The sequence below is a fragment of the Xenopus laevis genome, chromosome 3L, assembly GCF_017654675.1.
Source record: "Xenopus laevis strain J_2021 chromosome 3L, Xenopus_laevis_v10.1, whole genome shotgun sequence".
Lineage (NCBI taxonomy): Eukaryota > Metazoa > Chordata > Amphibia > Anura > Pipidae > Xenopus > Xenopus laevis.
The window spans coordinates 138,275,344-138,291,428 of NC_054375.1; the positions used below are offsets into that span (position 1 = coordinate 138,275,344).

The 16,085-nt window shown below is 41.3% G+C and overlaps 1 protein-coding gene across 2 annotated transcripts in view; it reads left to right on the forward strand.

Moving 5' to 3' along the window:
- Positions 1–16,085, forward strand: part of ppp3cb.L (protein phosphatase 3, catalytic subunit, beta isozyme L homeolog) — a 48,320-nt gene that overhangs the window by 16,489 nt on the left and 15,746 nt on the right. For both annotated transcript variants that reach the window (NM_001091570.1, XM_041585045.1), the window contains 3 exon segments: positions 9,594–9,791; positions 13,195–13,319; positions 15,335–15,446. In NM_001091570.1, the coding sequence (NP_001085039.1) occupies positions 9,594–9,791; positions 13,195–13,319; positions 15,335–15,446 (435 nt within the window).

Consider the following 16,085-nt stretch of genomic DNA (forward strand, 5'->3'; position numbering starts at 1 on the left):
AACCGAATTGGAATCCGAATTTTCATATGCAAATTAGGGGCAGGTAGGGAAATCATGTTACTTTTTGTCACAAAACAAGGAAAGAAACTTTTTTCCACTTTTTCCCATCCCTAATTTGCATATGCACATGCAAATTAGGATTCAGTTTGGTATTCGGCCGAATCTTTCATGAAGTATTTGGCCGAATCCCAAATAGTGCATCTGTACTATAAATGGGACCAACCCGCCAGCCTGCTTGACTGAGATATATTGGGTGGGTGAAAAATCCAGTTGGACGAGGACCACATTGGCCCTGTACTCTACTAACAGGTCTATTATAGTCAGCCCAATCTGGACCTCCTTTCTAAACAGGCAAATCTTTCATGTATACCCAAGATGATGGAGAACAAAAGCTTATGTTACACCTAGGGATGCACTGAATCCACTATTTTGGATTCGCCCGAATCCTTCGCTAAAGATTCAGCCGAATACCGAACCAAATCCGCATATGCAAATTAGGGGTGGGAAGGGGAAAACATTTTTTACTTCCTTGTTTTGTGACAAAAAGACAAATATGCATATGCAAATTAGGATTCAGCAGGGCAGAAGGATTCGGCCGAATCCAAATGCTGCTGAAAAAGACCAAATCCTGGATACGGTGCATCCCGGTTTACACCTTGACCTCCCCCAACTGAACCACCTGATAAATGCCCCTATTCTCTGTAACTTCAGAAAAGCAGTGGGATCTGGCAGTTGAGCCACTTCAGTCCCTATTCTCTGCAATGGCTGGCACCAAGCTTGGCTTTAGTTCTCCTTTAAACCATGTAACTCTCTTTATACACAATACTAGCAGAGCCAGATGGCTGTCAGGTCCCCCACGGTGTGTGTGTGCTCTGCATGGTAGATTCCCATGTGCTTTTAAATTCCTACAAGATCTATTACAGGTATGGAATCCATTTTTCGGAAACCTGTTATCCAGAAAACTCGAATTATGTAAAGGCCATCTCCCACAGACTCTATTACCGTATAATCAAATAATCCAAATTTTTCAAAATGATTTCCTTTTTCTCTGTAATAATAAAACAGTACCTTGTACTTGATCCCAACTAAGATATAATTAATCCTTATTGGAAGCAATACCAGCCTATTGGGTTTATTTAACGTTTATATGATTTTCTAGTAGTATGAAGATCCAAATTACGGAAAGATCTGTTATCCAGACCCCAGGTCCCAAGCATTCTGGATAACAGGTCACATATCCATACCATATATTTTTATTAATCCATTAGATAAATGATTTGTTTCCATTTATTGTGCGCATTTATGTTACAGTGAATGCACAGAAAGGGTTACACTGCATGTGTTGTGTATTTACTCTGCCTGTCTGGGCTGTACACATCTCTATCCCACACATACACTTGTGCATGGAGGCGCCCATGCCTTGTGGGGGCTGACTCCCTCCCTGCCATGTAATTAGCACCCTGCTTCTCACACACTGACAGCACCTTGGCATTGCCACAGAAACTCTACAGACATACCCTATATTTGGGAATACTGTGTGCCTTATGTGTGTGTGTGTGGCCAATTGTATATGGTTTATATAAACACATACACACACATTTACATAGAGACACATCTATGAAGGCGCATGTTTATAAATATATATATACATTCATTCCCTGCCCCATTACCTGCCTTGGACACACACACAGTTATGTGACCTGTTATCCAGAATGCTCGGGACCTGGGCTTTTCCGGATAATGGATCTTTCTGTAATTTGGATCTTCATACCTTAAGTCAGTGGTCCCCAACCAGTAGCTCGCGAGCAACATGTTGCTCACCGACCCTTTGGATGTTGCTCCCAGTGGCCTCAAAGCAGGTGCTTATTTTTGAATTCCCAGCTTCAAGGCAAGTTTTGGTTGCATAGAAACCAGGTGTTCTGCCAAATAGAGCCTCCTGTAGGCTACCAGTCCATGAAGGGACTACCAAACAGCCAACAACAACCCTTAATTGACATCCCCATGGAATTTTTCATGCTTGTGTTGCTCTCCAACTCTTTTTTACATTCAAATGTGGCTCACGAGTAAAAAAAGGTTGGGGACCCCTGCCTTAAGTCTACTAGAAAATCATGTAAACATTAAATAAACCCAACAGGCTGGTTTTGCTCCCAATAAGGATTAATTATATCTTAGTTTGGATCAAGTATAAGGTACTGTTTTATTATCACAGAGAAAAAGAGAAAAAATCAGCTTTAAAAGTATGGATTATTTGAATAAAATGAAGTCTATGGGAGACAGCCTTTCTGTAATTTGGAGCTTTCTGAATAACGGGTTTCCGGATAACGTATATATATATATATATATATATATATATATATATATATATATCTATATATATAGATATATTTATTAGGGATGCACCAAATCCATTATTTTGGATTTGGCCGACCCCCTGAATCCTTCGCGAAAGATTCGGCTGAATACCGAACCAAATTCTAATTTGCATATGCAAATTTGGATTCAGATTCGGTGCATCCCTAATAAATATGTATTCTGGCAAATGCCAGAGGGGCTGCTGTAAGATGCCATAGACAGTCACTATTTATTGGGCTGGTGGGAGGCTGTTTGGGCCTTGAAATGCCAGGGCCTATTTTGACTCCCAGTCCAGGGCTGGAGTCGTTGGCCAGGAGCAGAGGTGCAGAGGAGTAAAAGCATTCATAGCGAACAAAGGCAGTGCGGAGAACTTCTGTATATAATACAAGGAGTGAAGGGCTTCGAAAGTAAAGAAAAGGATTTTGGAACTGTGCTTTGGTTAATGGGAAGGGGCTTGCTAACGATTTTAACAGCAGAGGAGCAGGTTATCTCCCACCAAGGGAGCAGGAGGATTAGTTTCACACACTAATGAAGGAGGAAGAGGAACATGGGAGTTGCAGTAGTCTAGGCAGGATAGGAGAAGGTCATGACTATGTTGTTTTATCCAGTACTATTCACTGGTATAGGATGCATCTCCAATGTAAATCCAATTTACTTAATATCTTTTTAGCCCGTGGGTTATCTTGTACTGTGACTGTGTTTACCGACCCAGAGACTGCCCTGCTGGTACTTTACATTGTAGGGAGTCATCTACTGGGGATGCAGTGTAAGCAGGTGACGTTTTATGTTCTTTCTCTGATATGAGCCAATAGCTTGGTTTATCTGAGAGTGTCCCCAATACACTTGTCAGCTTTCCATGCAGTGCCCTACTTTCACTGACTGCTCTCGCTGTATTTAGGTGCTGTGATTTTTCTTTTTCTCAGTCATGGCTGCTCAGTGAAGTCATTTCTCAGCGTTCAGGTGCATGCAGTTAGATTGCACACTGTTAGATTGTAAGCTCTTTGCAGTAGTGCAGTATATGTTGGTGATGTATAAATGTGATAGTGATGTCTGGTAGATGGTTCTGGTCCATTGTCTGTCTAGCAATGAACATTCCAGGTCTCGCTGTAGTTAAATGTAGTGTTTGCTCATGTTCTGACGTGACTGCACACTGATTTACTCAAGGGCATCTGTCCTTTACCTTCTTATCTTTGCCATGAGAATGTACAGTATATTTACTCTACGGTTCTTAGTGATTTGGAACCTTTGTATGGTTAGTTCCTTCACAGATCAGCTAAAACCTTATCTGATTACATCTAGAAATTTCTTTGTGCCTCATAGCCTTGGCATTAGAAAATATGAGGTTGGGAGGCGCACACCCAGGGAATAAGTTTGAGGTGCTAATCCAAGGGAGGCTCCCCATGCGAGTCTCCAAAAATATCATGAACAAAAATCAAATGAAGGATTACACCCTCAGGCTCAAATAAAGAGTATTTATTACATCAAAAAAAAATTTGGTTACAAAAAAGATACCAAAATAAATATCATCATGAGCCCAATGCTTTCGACCAAAGTGGTCTTCCTCAGGTGAAAAAGAAATAAAAAATGGAAATAAAAAGGCAGGCAGCTTTGGCATTAGGTCTGACTCTTCCAAGCAGAGCTAAAGGCAAGCAAGAGAGGTATATCAAATGCATGAGATGCCCAAGAACCTGTATTTACTACTGTTTTAATATGCATTTCCCAGTGCGGTAGAAGATGTTATCTTAGGATCCTCCTTACACGGGCACATCCCGTACAGTACCCAATCAATCTTCTCAAGATTTGGTCACCTTTCTGTTGTTCCACTCATTCAGGCCAACAGAACAGTAGGAAATGAAGTAGGCACTTCCTTCCATACGTTGGATCACATGTGGTCTCCAAGATCTGCTTATGATCCAAAGTGTACTGTTATCAGTAGGGGGTCGTCAGGCCAGCATACACATACTGACAATTATATGAAAATGTTGTTTTGTACAGTTTTATCGAGAAGTCTACTGTAGGTTTGTTCAACCTGCTTTACTGAAGTAAACTCTTTCTAAACATAAATGAACTGAGAGGAAAAGGGGGTTGCTTTTTGCAAAATTCTTCTGCACTTTAGTAATAGATTATACGTGGAGTTTTAATAGATAATGGATACTTTATTAAAGGGGACCCGTCACCCAAACAAATTATTCAAAATCCTATTTTATCACATTAGTCAAGCAAAATGAACTTTAATTACACTATATAAATTATTTGAATCTTGCTTCCTTCAGTCTGGGAACTCATAATTATAACAAGCAGACAGCAGCCATTTTGTGCATACTGTTATTAAGACAAGCCTTGCATCATCTCAAAATCTTGTTTGTGCACCAGAATGGGGGACCTGATGTCCATCCCCATGCCCTGACTACACAATTAAATGGTAAAGAGAACTGGGGGAATGTGGGGAGACATCAAGTGACATCAAGGAAGTGCTGAATGGAAAGTGAAAGTAATTGTCTGCCTAAGGCATAAGAGGAGGGGCAGACAATATTTGATTGACAGATGAGATTTTTAAATGAGTTTACAACAGCTATGAATGCTTTAATAAAAAATAGAAATTGGATTTCATGTTTAATTTGAAAAGGACTTTTATTATACAGATTTTTATGTCTGGGTGACAGGTCCACTTTAAAACATCATCATCCTTACACATGGTACTGGGTAAAATGAATACCAAATTATAGCACTCCTTGCAGAAAAGTGCTAACTTGCACTAAGGCTAGGGCCAGATGATTCGGATCTCGGCCAGCTCCAAAACGCGAGATTTTGCGCCAAAAGCCGCCCACTTGTGCATTCAAGCAGAGCCAATATTTGCGGGTACAGGAACTTCGATCAGCAGAGCAGCAGTAGAGGAGCCCATTCTTGGCCTGTGGAGAAATTTAGGCCAAGAGAAAATATTTTTTCTCATGATTGGACACACCTGCCTATGAAGTTCAAGGCTTAACGAGCTAATCCAACCAATTTGGTGTTGCCAGTAATCAGTATTGATGCATTCAAATTGGCAAAATTACCCAACTTTTTGCACAGCCAGTTTTTCACATTTGATTTAATTTCATACAACTGAATACTGCTTTACTAAAAATATTTGATCAGAAAACACCCCAGTACTCAGATGTTCCTGGGAAATCAAACACATACCACTTATTTTTGTTGTTGAAAGTGGAGTAAATTATTATGCAGGCTGAGAGGGTTTCCCAAACTTTTTCATATGACTGTATAGGCCCTTAAATTAAAATACTTTATGGCAAGTTTATGAGGGATGTTTTTCCTAGAAAATGATTGTGGGATTCCTCTGCTCGCTGAAGATGTAGCAAGTTCTTCCTTTGCACTGTCCCTAAGGAATATCTTGGTTAAAGTCATTAAAATGTCAATGAAAAACCATTATCCTACAAATTACTGTTGCATAAGAATTTGTTTACTGTGAGCAACAGTGTGTTTTGTTGGTCAACAGTTTAAGATTGTTTCATAATTGACCTTTCAGATTCCACAGGCTGCTCTGTAAACAGGCCCCTTAGTAACTGGACCATGATAATGGATGTGACTTGGGGAGAGAATTCTATTGTTTCTACCTGTATATACAGTAAGACGCTGTATTGAAAACTTATGGTCTTTCCTGCGACCAATATTCCGTTACGTGGGGAGACTAAAAGGTCCTCCTTCTACCCTAAAAGTACTAGCCTTGGTGTGGGCAAAGGCCCTTAGGTATGATACAAAATACAATGAATATAATACAGTCTCTCCGTGCACAGCGTGAAAACCCCACACTAAGACATTGTGCTGGATCCTGACGAAGGGGCCCACCCCTGAAATATTGTATTGTTGGGTGTATACAAGTAAACACATGGTTATCGCAGGATTGAAATTCAACTTGATTGCTGGAGTCTCTTTGTATCACCGGTATCTTCAGCTCAGACAATGGTCATTTTGCCCCCCAAGATCTGCCTCTCTGTGCTTGAGGCAGTTCTACAGATTTCTATAATGACAGAGAAGGTGCAACAGAGGACTGGTGTAAGTGACTAGTATAAGTAACTAGCATAAACAACAGCCTCAGACCATTAGGTTGGGGAGTGGGGAGCAGTGCTGGCAAAGGGGCCTCCAGACACAAGGCCAGAGGTCAAAACCACTGTTCAACTAAAAAGTGAAACGTTAAAGAGTCATGAACTAATGACTTAGTGCCTATTGGGTAGAAACTTGTAGGGCTATTAGAGATACTGATGATTAGAAGGACCTTATTCACTCCTACTCATCTTATACCATACAATACAAACATTATATCTTACACCCACACGTCTTAATTCCATGGGCCTTAAACCAGACATCCTATATTACAAATGTGGGGTGAGCCCAGGTACATTTCTATATACATTCTAGGCCTGCCCTTTGATAGCTATGTTTTAGGGAAAATTGGCAAGCTTTCTAGTGAAGAGCTTAAACATGCTGAAGCATGGTTCCTGGGACTGGTTGAGAACAAAGTTCTTGGCAGGTACCAGCATATTTTCCTGAGGCTTTCATAATTCTATGCTAGAAAAGCAATTCTCTTATTCTATAAGGTATAGCACCTACCTGAGAGGCCATTCCCTTCAAAAAACGGACCTATCTGAGCAGAGAGTGCCCAGACTAATTGAGGTTTTTTATCTAGACTAGCACAAATGTTTTGTCAATGACACATCATTTCTCTGAGAACATCAATTACTGGACGAAGAAGCACATGTATGTTTGTGTCTGAAACACACAAAAGATCAGCCTTTTGATATTTTGATTGGTAGGTGCCCATTCCATAGACGCGAGTTCCTAGTATTCAGAAAGGGCGTGGAATGAAGCTAGAATCCAATGCTTTATCACAAACGCATATTCTGATTGAAAATGCATGCAATTTTTATCTTGGGGTAGTTTAAACAAATATATTGGATTTCTGGATGACCCTGAGGACCTGACCCCAAAGGTAATATTCCTGATTTTTTTTATCCGAGTATCCATCCCTGGGCGCATTGTTCTGGAATCTTACGCTAAGCATTCTGTCACATCGTTCCATTACATGGCTGTATCATATCATTCCGTTACATGACTGACGGCGAAGATGATGTTTTGCTTGTCATGTAGTTATTATATTGTGTAAATGTCAAACATTTAGTGCCTTACCCTCAATATATCATGTTAAGGATTAGTCATGTTGATCTGGAGCTTTCGAAGAACCACCTGTTCAACTGGAAGAAACATTTTACATTTTTGCTCAGCAAAATAGGAGCCAAGATACTTCTTGGGGCCCAAGAACAAGATCTTCCTTCAATCAGAATCCTGACTGTCATGTTATCCTTACCTTAGAACCCTACTAAAGAAAGGAGTCCATGAGCATGTTAGGATTGACTAGTCTTCTTAATTGTGCCTCATTTTGGCAGAGGTGTAAGCTAAAAAAGCCTTAATTGCTAGCTGAATAAGAAGAACTATTTTGGGATCTGGAAATAATACTCCTTTCAGACTCCATGCCTAATTCCACAAGACTTACAGCAGCATTTTTGGCTCTTGTGAATTATCCTTTGGTGAAAGAGCTGTGAAGTGAACAAGTTGACCTCTTTAGAAGATGCAGTATAAATAAAGCATGATTGCTTGCAGGACAAGGTTCTTCAGGCTTTACTTTCCCCCTTCCCCACCCAAGGACAATAGCATATGGCAGTTTTTCCTATGGAGATAACATGGACAGAATGCCATGTGAAGCATTTACTGGCCTACACTCGTGGTATAGAAATAGACCATGCAGATCATGAGAACTGTTGCTTAGCAAGTAGTATCACCTAAAAGGGTTGATTACCCCCCCCCCCCAATTACTGAGAGAATTTGTGATGTTTTGTTGCCAAGATTTTTTGAAGGTGACACAGTGCCACATGGGACATTGTTCTTAAAGGTTATTTCTAACTGATCTCTAAAGTATTTATATACTTTCACAGGCGTTGGTAGACCATTTTTTTGCCGCCAAGTATTTGCTCCTGGCGGTTTGAATCTTATTTATACTCCCTCTGTTTGCTTAGCCTTGGGCTATAATTTGCTGCTTGTATTTTATGCCTCTCCTGTATATTTGCAGAACTCTATAACTGGCATGACTGCAAATCTAGCCAGGAGCACGAGCTGAGAGCATTTTGTAACATTGTTGTTACCTTGATAGAATGAGGGTGATAAATGGGGAGGAATATGACAAATAAAATCAATGGAAGCAAAGCTTTAGTTCTTTCCTGGTTTATATCTCTGTTGATATGATGTGTTCTTCTATGTGTATCCTGTGGTCTTCATCGCTGGTAATGGAGCTTCCCGTGAGATGAATGGCTCTGTGTGTCAATGACATATCTTGATAGAAGTTAGGCCTTTTCTATGAACCAGATCAGTGATCTGAGCTATAGCATTGGACCAGAGAATGTCAAAAGGATATGATGGAGAAGTCTGGGAGTCTGATGCCTGTAGAAATCCTTTCAAGGCGCTCCAGGTGGACATCCTTACTTTAGATCTCAACCTTTTTTACACATGGGCCACATTTCGATGTAAAAAGAGTTGAGGAGCAACACAAGTGTAAAATATTCCTTTGGCAGTACACCTGTTTTTTGTGCAACCTAAAACTTGCCTTCAAGTCAGGAATTCAAAAATAAACACCTGTTTTGAGTCCACTGGGAGCAGCATCCAAGGGGTTGATGAGGAACATGTAGCTCACGGGCAACTGGTTGGGGATCACTGCTTGTAGGAATGGTTCTTGGTAGCCACTAGTGATAAAATACCACTTGACACACTATTATCCATTTATTTGTTTGGTAAAGGAACACTGGTTGTTTCTGGGCACTGAGTGGGGCAGGTTTGACAAAAATATAAGTATTGCTCCATATTATTTTGATAGCAATTGTCTGGGTTTGAGGATACAATCACAAGTCGAGATAATCTCTTACAAATTCTTTCTGACGCATTTACCAGCAACTGTCACTTGACCCTCGAGTACATCTTTAAAGCCAAATGACATTGACCAAGTGTTTTTTTTTGCCTGTGAAGCTGTAAATTGTCTCTGTGACAAGACCATAAATGACCCATGTAGACATTTTGCCTCCAAAATGTATTCATTATCAGATTTTTCTCCGTCATCTTATATCCTTGTCCTTTATCCTATCCCTTTATCCCTTTTTCTCTCTACTTCTTTAAATATTAATGGGTTTTCTTTTTCTTCGTAGCTGTCCCTTTTCCACCTACCCGTCGCCTGACCATGAATGAGGTTTTTGTCGAGGGGCGTCCTCAACTGGAGACCCTCAAGAATCACTTGATCAAGGAGGGAAGACTGGAGGAAGAAGTAGCTCTGCGCATTATACGCGAGGGTGCAGCCATTTTGCGCCAGGAGAAGACCATGCTTGAGGTGGAGGCCCCTATTACAGGTGACAAAGCTGCTCCCTCTCTTCTGTGAGCTGTTACATACTATCTCTTTCTAAGGTCAACAAAACAAATACCTGTCTATTCCAGAAGTGGAAATGAACTTTCCCTTATGACACATATATCTCATTAGGTTTGATGTAATGCTGTTTATATAGGGGCATGTAAAGTCCTGTAGTCAATTTCAAGGGGGGGGGTTAGTTTTAATAGAGATTGTGCTGTATGAATCCAGGGTCACATAAGACAATTGCATTGAGAATGTCTCCTTCAAAATGTTCACCTTCAAAACACTTTTTTTCACTTCAGTTATTTTCAGATAGAAGACTTTTTTCAATGGCTTTCCATCTTTTATGTGTTACCGTCTTTCCTAAATTTAAGTTTAAAGCTGAAGGGTGAAGACACACGGAGAAACACATACTAGTAGCAGCTACAAAAGGCCAGAAAATAACCTGCCATAGACAATGCTGAGAATTGCCTTTGCTAAAACATACTTACCCCCATATATATAATAAAAGGCACTAACTTTTCCCAGGAGCAGTAATTCATAGCAACCAATTACATGTTTGCTTTCAAACAGGTGACCAATAAATTCTACCTGCTGATTGGTTGCTATGGGCTAATGCTCCTGGGAAAACTTAGTACCCTCGTAGTATCTTAGTAAAGCCAACTATTACTATTGTGTATTTTGTAGCATTGACAAGTAGCTGATATTTGCTGCCTTTAGGGCAGAGACACACACTCAGATTTGGGGAGATTAGTCGCCCAGCGACAAATCTCCTCGTCTTCGGGGCGACTAATCTCCTCGAACTCTCTCCCCCCGGCTAGAATGTAAACCGCTGGCGGGATGGCAATGGGTGCGCTTCGTTTTCCAAAGTTGCCTTACGAGGAAACTTCAGACGACTTCGGAAAACAAAGCGATCCAAGTGCCATCCCGCCGGGGATTTAGATTCTAGCTGGCGGGAGGCAATCCGGGGAGATTAGTCGCCCCGAAGAAGAGGCGATTTATCACCAGGCGATTAAATCTCCCCGAATATGAGTGTGTATCTCTGCCCTAAATGAAACTCAGGGATTTTGCTCAGCAGGGCCAAAGATAAAAAATCTATTTAGAACAGGTCCCCATACACTGGCAGATATAAGCTGCTGGCAGATGTAAGGTTGCCATGCACGGGCCGATAAAAGCTGCCGACAGACCGAGTCGGCAGCTTATTGGCCCGTGTATGGGGCCCCCCGACGGGCTTCCCCGATCGAGATCTGGCCGAAAGTCGGGCAGATCTCTATCGGATGGGACGAAAAATCCAGACGGATCACGGCCGCATCTATTCGTTGATGCGGTCCCGCGATCCGACCGCCCATTACTATTCGTTAGGATCCAATCGTTGGGCCCTAGGGCCCACGATCGGATCAGCCCGATATTGCCCACCTCAAGGTGGGCATATCGCGGAGAGATCCACTCGTTTGGCGACATCGCCAAACGAGCGGATCTCTCCGTGTATGGCCACCTTAAGTCAGCAGCTTATTGGGCAGTGTATGGGCCCTCCTACAGGCTTCGATCAATATCTGGCTGAAAGTTGGCAAGATATCAATCAGGCAGGTTTAAAAATACCATCGGATCGAGGACCACATTGGTTTGTTGATGCGGCCCTCGATCCGACCGTCCGTATTATCCTCGTTTGACGACCTTGTCAAATGAGGGGATTTCTGTATGTATGGCCAGCTTTACAGAGCTGACGACCCCCCTTCCCAGAGCTGCTTCAGAAGGACATAAGACGGTGAACGTTAAAATTCAATATTAGACAAATGCTCACAAATATAAAATTGCTCACCAATATAAAATTGAAAGTAAATGAAAAAAAAATGTTTGCCTTCAAAAATTGAATATAGTGAAACAAATGGACACTGAAAACCCTATATAAAGACTTTTTCAGCCACTGTTGTCAGAAACAAACACTATACATAAATGATAACATCTATTTCAAAATGTAGGAACACGCTGAATGTAGGATTTATTTTTGTACTAGTGTTGCATGGGCCTGGCTCTGCCCCCTTGCCTAGCCCCTCCGACATCCCCCCTTAAAAACGATGGTTGATCCCAATCTTATTAATAGGGAAAAAAGATAAATATATAGGAAGGCCGGTATTTTTTTCCCAGAAAAGGTGGCAACCCTAGGCACAGGTATATAAGTTATGGAGGAATGGCGAGTTCTGTTGGGTCTTATATGGGTAACAGTCAAATGTAGGCTGATTTATTGACCCTCGCATCACTACTGTGTAGCACAAAGCATATGAATAAAAAACTTGTATCATATTTAACAGCGTGGTTTACCTTTAAGTTAACTTTTACTATGGACATGGCAAATTCTAAGCAACATTTCAGTTGGCCTTCATTTTTTATATATTTTTTTAATTATTTGCCTTCTGATTCTTTCCATCTTTCAAATGGGGGTCACAGACAATATAAAAAACAAATTCTCTGTAAGGCAACATGTGTATTGTTATTGCTACTTTTTATCACACATCTTTCTATTCAGGCCTCTCCTATTCATATTCCAGTCTCACGTTCAAATCAATGCATGGTTGCTAGGGGAATTTGGACCCTAGCAGTCAGATTGCTGAAATTGCAAACTGGAGGGCTGCTGAATAAAAAGAAATAACTCAAAAACCGCAAATAATAACAAATGAAAACCTATTGCAAATTGTCTCAGAATATCACCCCCCTACATCATACTAAAAGTGAATTCAGAGGTGAACAACCCCATTAATGTAGTAGTGACAGGTTTTAGCCTGACCCTCTCTGTTCCTCCATTCTGGTACCATTTGCACAGGTCAGCGCTGTCAGAATATATTCCCTGACTTCTTTTCGGTTATCCTGTTTAGGGATAGCCCTGTGTTATTTTTCTATCCCAAAAGTGCAGTGGTTTTGTTTTTTCTGACCTCTCTAGCTTTCTTTTTCTCTTCCATTCACCTAATGATATGCTTAAAGGATCAGTAAACCTGACATACTATTTATTTCTGTTCTGTACAGGTACATTTGCTCCTTCAAACTCAAGCCTTAGGTTAATGTTAGTGGGGAGATCTGGGCCACCATAGGAATCAGACAGAAAACAACTGCAGTAAAAACATCCCTATTTCCCGTCACTGCTTCCCTACTAATGTATGAGAAACACATTATATTTAACATTAGCAGCCCATAAACCAGGCATGGGAGAAATAGCAAACAATCCTACTATTTTATAACCCTTGTCTGTTCATGTATTGTAAAACTCTGCATAACCTGCTGGAGCTGTATCCATAAATAATGATAACAAATGACAACTGAGAAAGAGCAGTAGCATAATTAAAAATATAAATGTCTGAATATCTTCTTGTTGCTGAGGCCATCTTCCCTAAACTCTCTCTCTCTCTCTCCAGTTTGTGGGGACATCCACGGGCAGTTCTTTGATCTCATGAAGCTGTTTGAGGTTGGAGGTTCCCCCCAAAACACACGCTACCTTTTCTTGGGGGACTACGTGGACAGAGGATATTTCAGTATAGAGGTCAGTCTGTCTCATTTGCTCATGAACTGGACACTTCAAGGGGAAATATACCATATATATTAATGAAGTTAACTATTGCCTTGGTTTCCATAAACAGTATATAGGGTCATGGACTTTGCAAATGCATTCACTGGCATTAAAGGAGAAGGAAAACCCCATTATATGAGGGCACCCTCCAATGATTGTAATAACTGATTCTCCAGACTGGTGCTCCTTTTAGCAGAAAACTGGACCGGCTTGGGGCACTTGCAAACGAGTGACCCTCTTACCCTTCTTCTTTTACCCTTCGCAGTACAGTTATAAACCAGACTTTTACAAAAAGCTCGATTTTTTTTGCTCTACTGTCCTTACGTCGGCCACTGCATATTGAAGAAGGGAGGAAAAGGGTTGCTTGCTTGCAGGTGCCCCAGGTCACTGCAGTTTTCTGCTAACAGGAACACTGGCCCAGGGTATCAGGTAAGTCATTACAGTCCTTGAGGGGTTGTCTTAACATTTGGCACCCTCCCCATCAATTGGACCTTTCCTTCTCCTTTAAAGGAGAACTAAAGCTTAACTAAAGAAGTAGCTAGAAATGTTGTTCATTATGCTTTGGTTTTCTGTAGCCCTTTAAAGTAAAGATCTGTGTCTCCAAAGATGCCCCAGTAGCTCCCCATCTTCTTTTCTGCTGATTCACTGCACATGCTCTGTGCTGCTGTCACTTACTGAGCTTAGGGACCCACTCACAATATACAGTACACATAGAATAGAAATGTCACAATAAAAGGCTGATTAGTAATTAATACAGATAATTACTACATGACAGCTCAGAAACCAGTGCAATGAGCATCAGAATTGAATAGAGATGCACCGAAACCAGGATTTCGTTCCGGTTTCGGCCTTTTTCAGCTGGATTCGGATTCGGCCGAATCCTTCTGCCCAGCCGAACGAAATTTTAATTTGCATATGCAAATTAAGGGCGGGGAGGGAAAACACGTGACTTTTTGTTAGAAAACAAGGTAGTAAAAAAGGTTTTCCCCTTCCCACCCCTAATTTGCATATGCAAATAAGGGTTCGGATTCGGTTTGGTATTCGGCCGAAAAGTTCAGCCTCTGTGAAGCTCATTAGCTTCATTGAGAACCACAACCATTGGGTAAGCAAATCATATCTCCTGAATGAACTCGGGTAAGGATTTGTTTGCAGAACAGCACCAGTCTATAAACCTTTTATTTAAAAAGCCTTTATTTCAGCTTAGGGCATCAAGTTGAAATAAAGGCTTTCTAAATAAAAGGTTTATAGTCTGGTGCTGTTCTGCAAACAAATGCTGTCGTTATATCAGTGGAAAGTGGTCACTGAGGAATGTGCACCAATTCTCAAAAGGAGAGATAATCGATGTGCTGACTGCTTTTTCAATGAACTCAGGTAAGGAGCTGGGATTCTTTATTTTTCTTGCTCCATTCACTTGAGGCAGGCTTGAGAAACTACTGCCTGAAACTACTAACTGGTGGGTTTCCAGTTGCATTGGTTTCCGTGCAAGCAGTGTATAGCAGTTTGGTGGCTTTAAATGGGTAAAGCTCTGTCTTCTTGCTTATTGCCCGTGCTACTCAAAGCAATCAGAACATACTCCAGCCACCAACATACCTGAACATCTGTAAAGATTGGAATGGGAAGTACAGAGAAACAAAGCTCTGTGTGGGTAACTTCTCGGGTAAATTGGATTTATTGATCCTGGGAGAAGGTGCTACTGGGATTAAGGAAGATGGTACTTATGAAGAGCTTTAATAACATATGCAGTGTTTGCAATCATCTGGTGGATGCTCTGGGTTACTAGTCCTCATGCAAACATGTCCACTTTTATTACATTACTTACACAGCTCTCTTGTCATACAACTGTGATTAGTGCCACACCGTGATTGTGTCATTCATTATTCACAGCGTTGCACGCTCCGGGGAAATGCCTGGGAGCACTTACTGCCTGTCACAGGCACTTTTCATTCCATTTTTCTGGGCTTTTTTAATACTTTGTTTATTCCCCACAGTGTGTCCTGTACCTCTGGAGCCTGAAAATTATTCACTCCAAGACCCTGTTCCTACTGAGAGGGAACCATGAGTGCCGGCATTTAACAGAGTATTTCACCTTCAAGCAAGAATGTGAGTGCCCCCCCCCCAGTCTTCCTTTTGTTTTACTTTGAATGATGTCCTGTAGTTTGTCCTGGGCTTTCTTAAATATGTCCATTATAGGCTTTTAGCATTTTTTTTTACTTTTATGCGCTTCTTCCTGTGTTGTCTAAGCCACCTGTACTTGCCCCTTTTTTATGCTTTCTGCACCTTTCCTTGCATGTATGTGCATTTCTGCACCTTTGTTTGCATGTATGTGCTTTTCTGCACCTTACCCTGCATCTATGTGCATTTCTGCACCTTTCCTTGCATGTGTGTGCATTTCTGCACCTTTCCTTGCATGTATGTGCATTTCTGCACCTTTCCTTGCATGTATGTGCATTTCTGCACCTTTCCTTGCATGTGTGTGCATTACTGCACCTTTCCTTGCATGGATGTGCATTACTGCACCTTTCCTTGCACGGATGTGCATTTCTGGACCTTTCCTTGCATGGATGTGCATTTCTGCACCTTTCCTTGCATGGATGTGCATTTCTGTACCTTTCCTTGCATGGATGTGCATTTCTGCACCTTTCCTTGCATGGATGTGCATTTCTGCACCTTTCCTTGCATGGATGTGCATTTCTGCACCTTTCCTTGCATGGATGTGCATTTCTGCACCTTTCCTTGCAT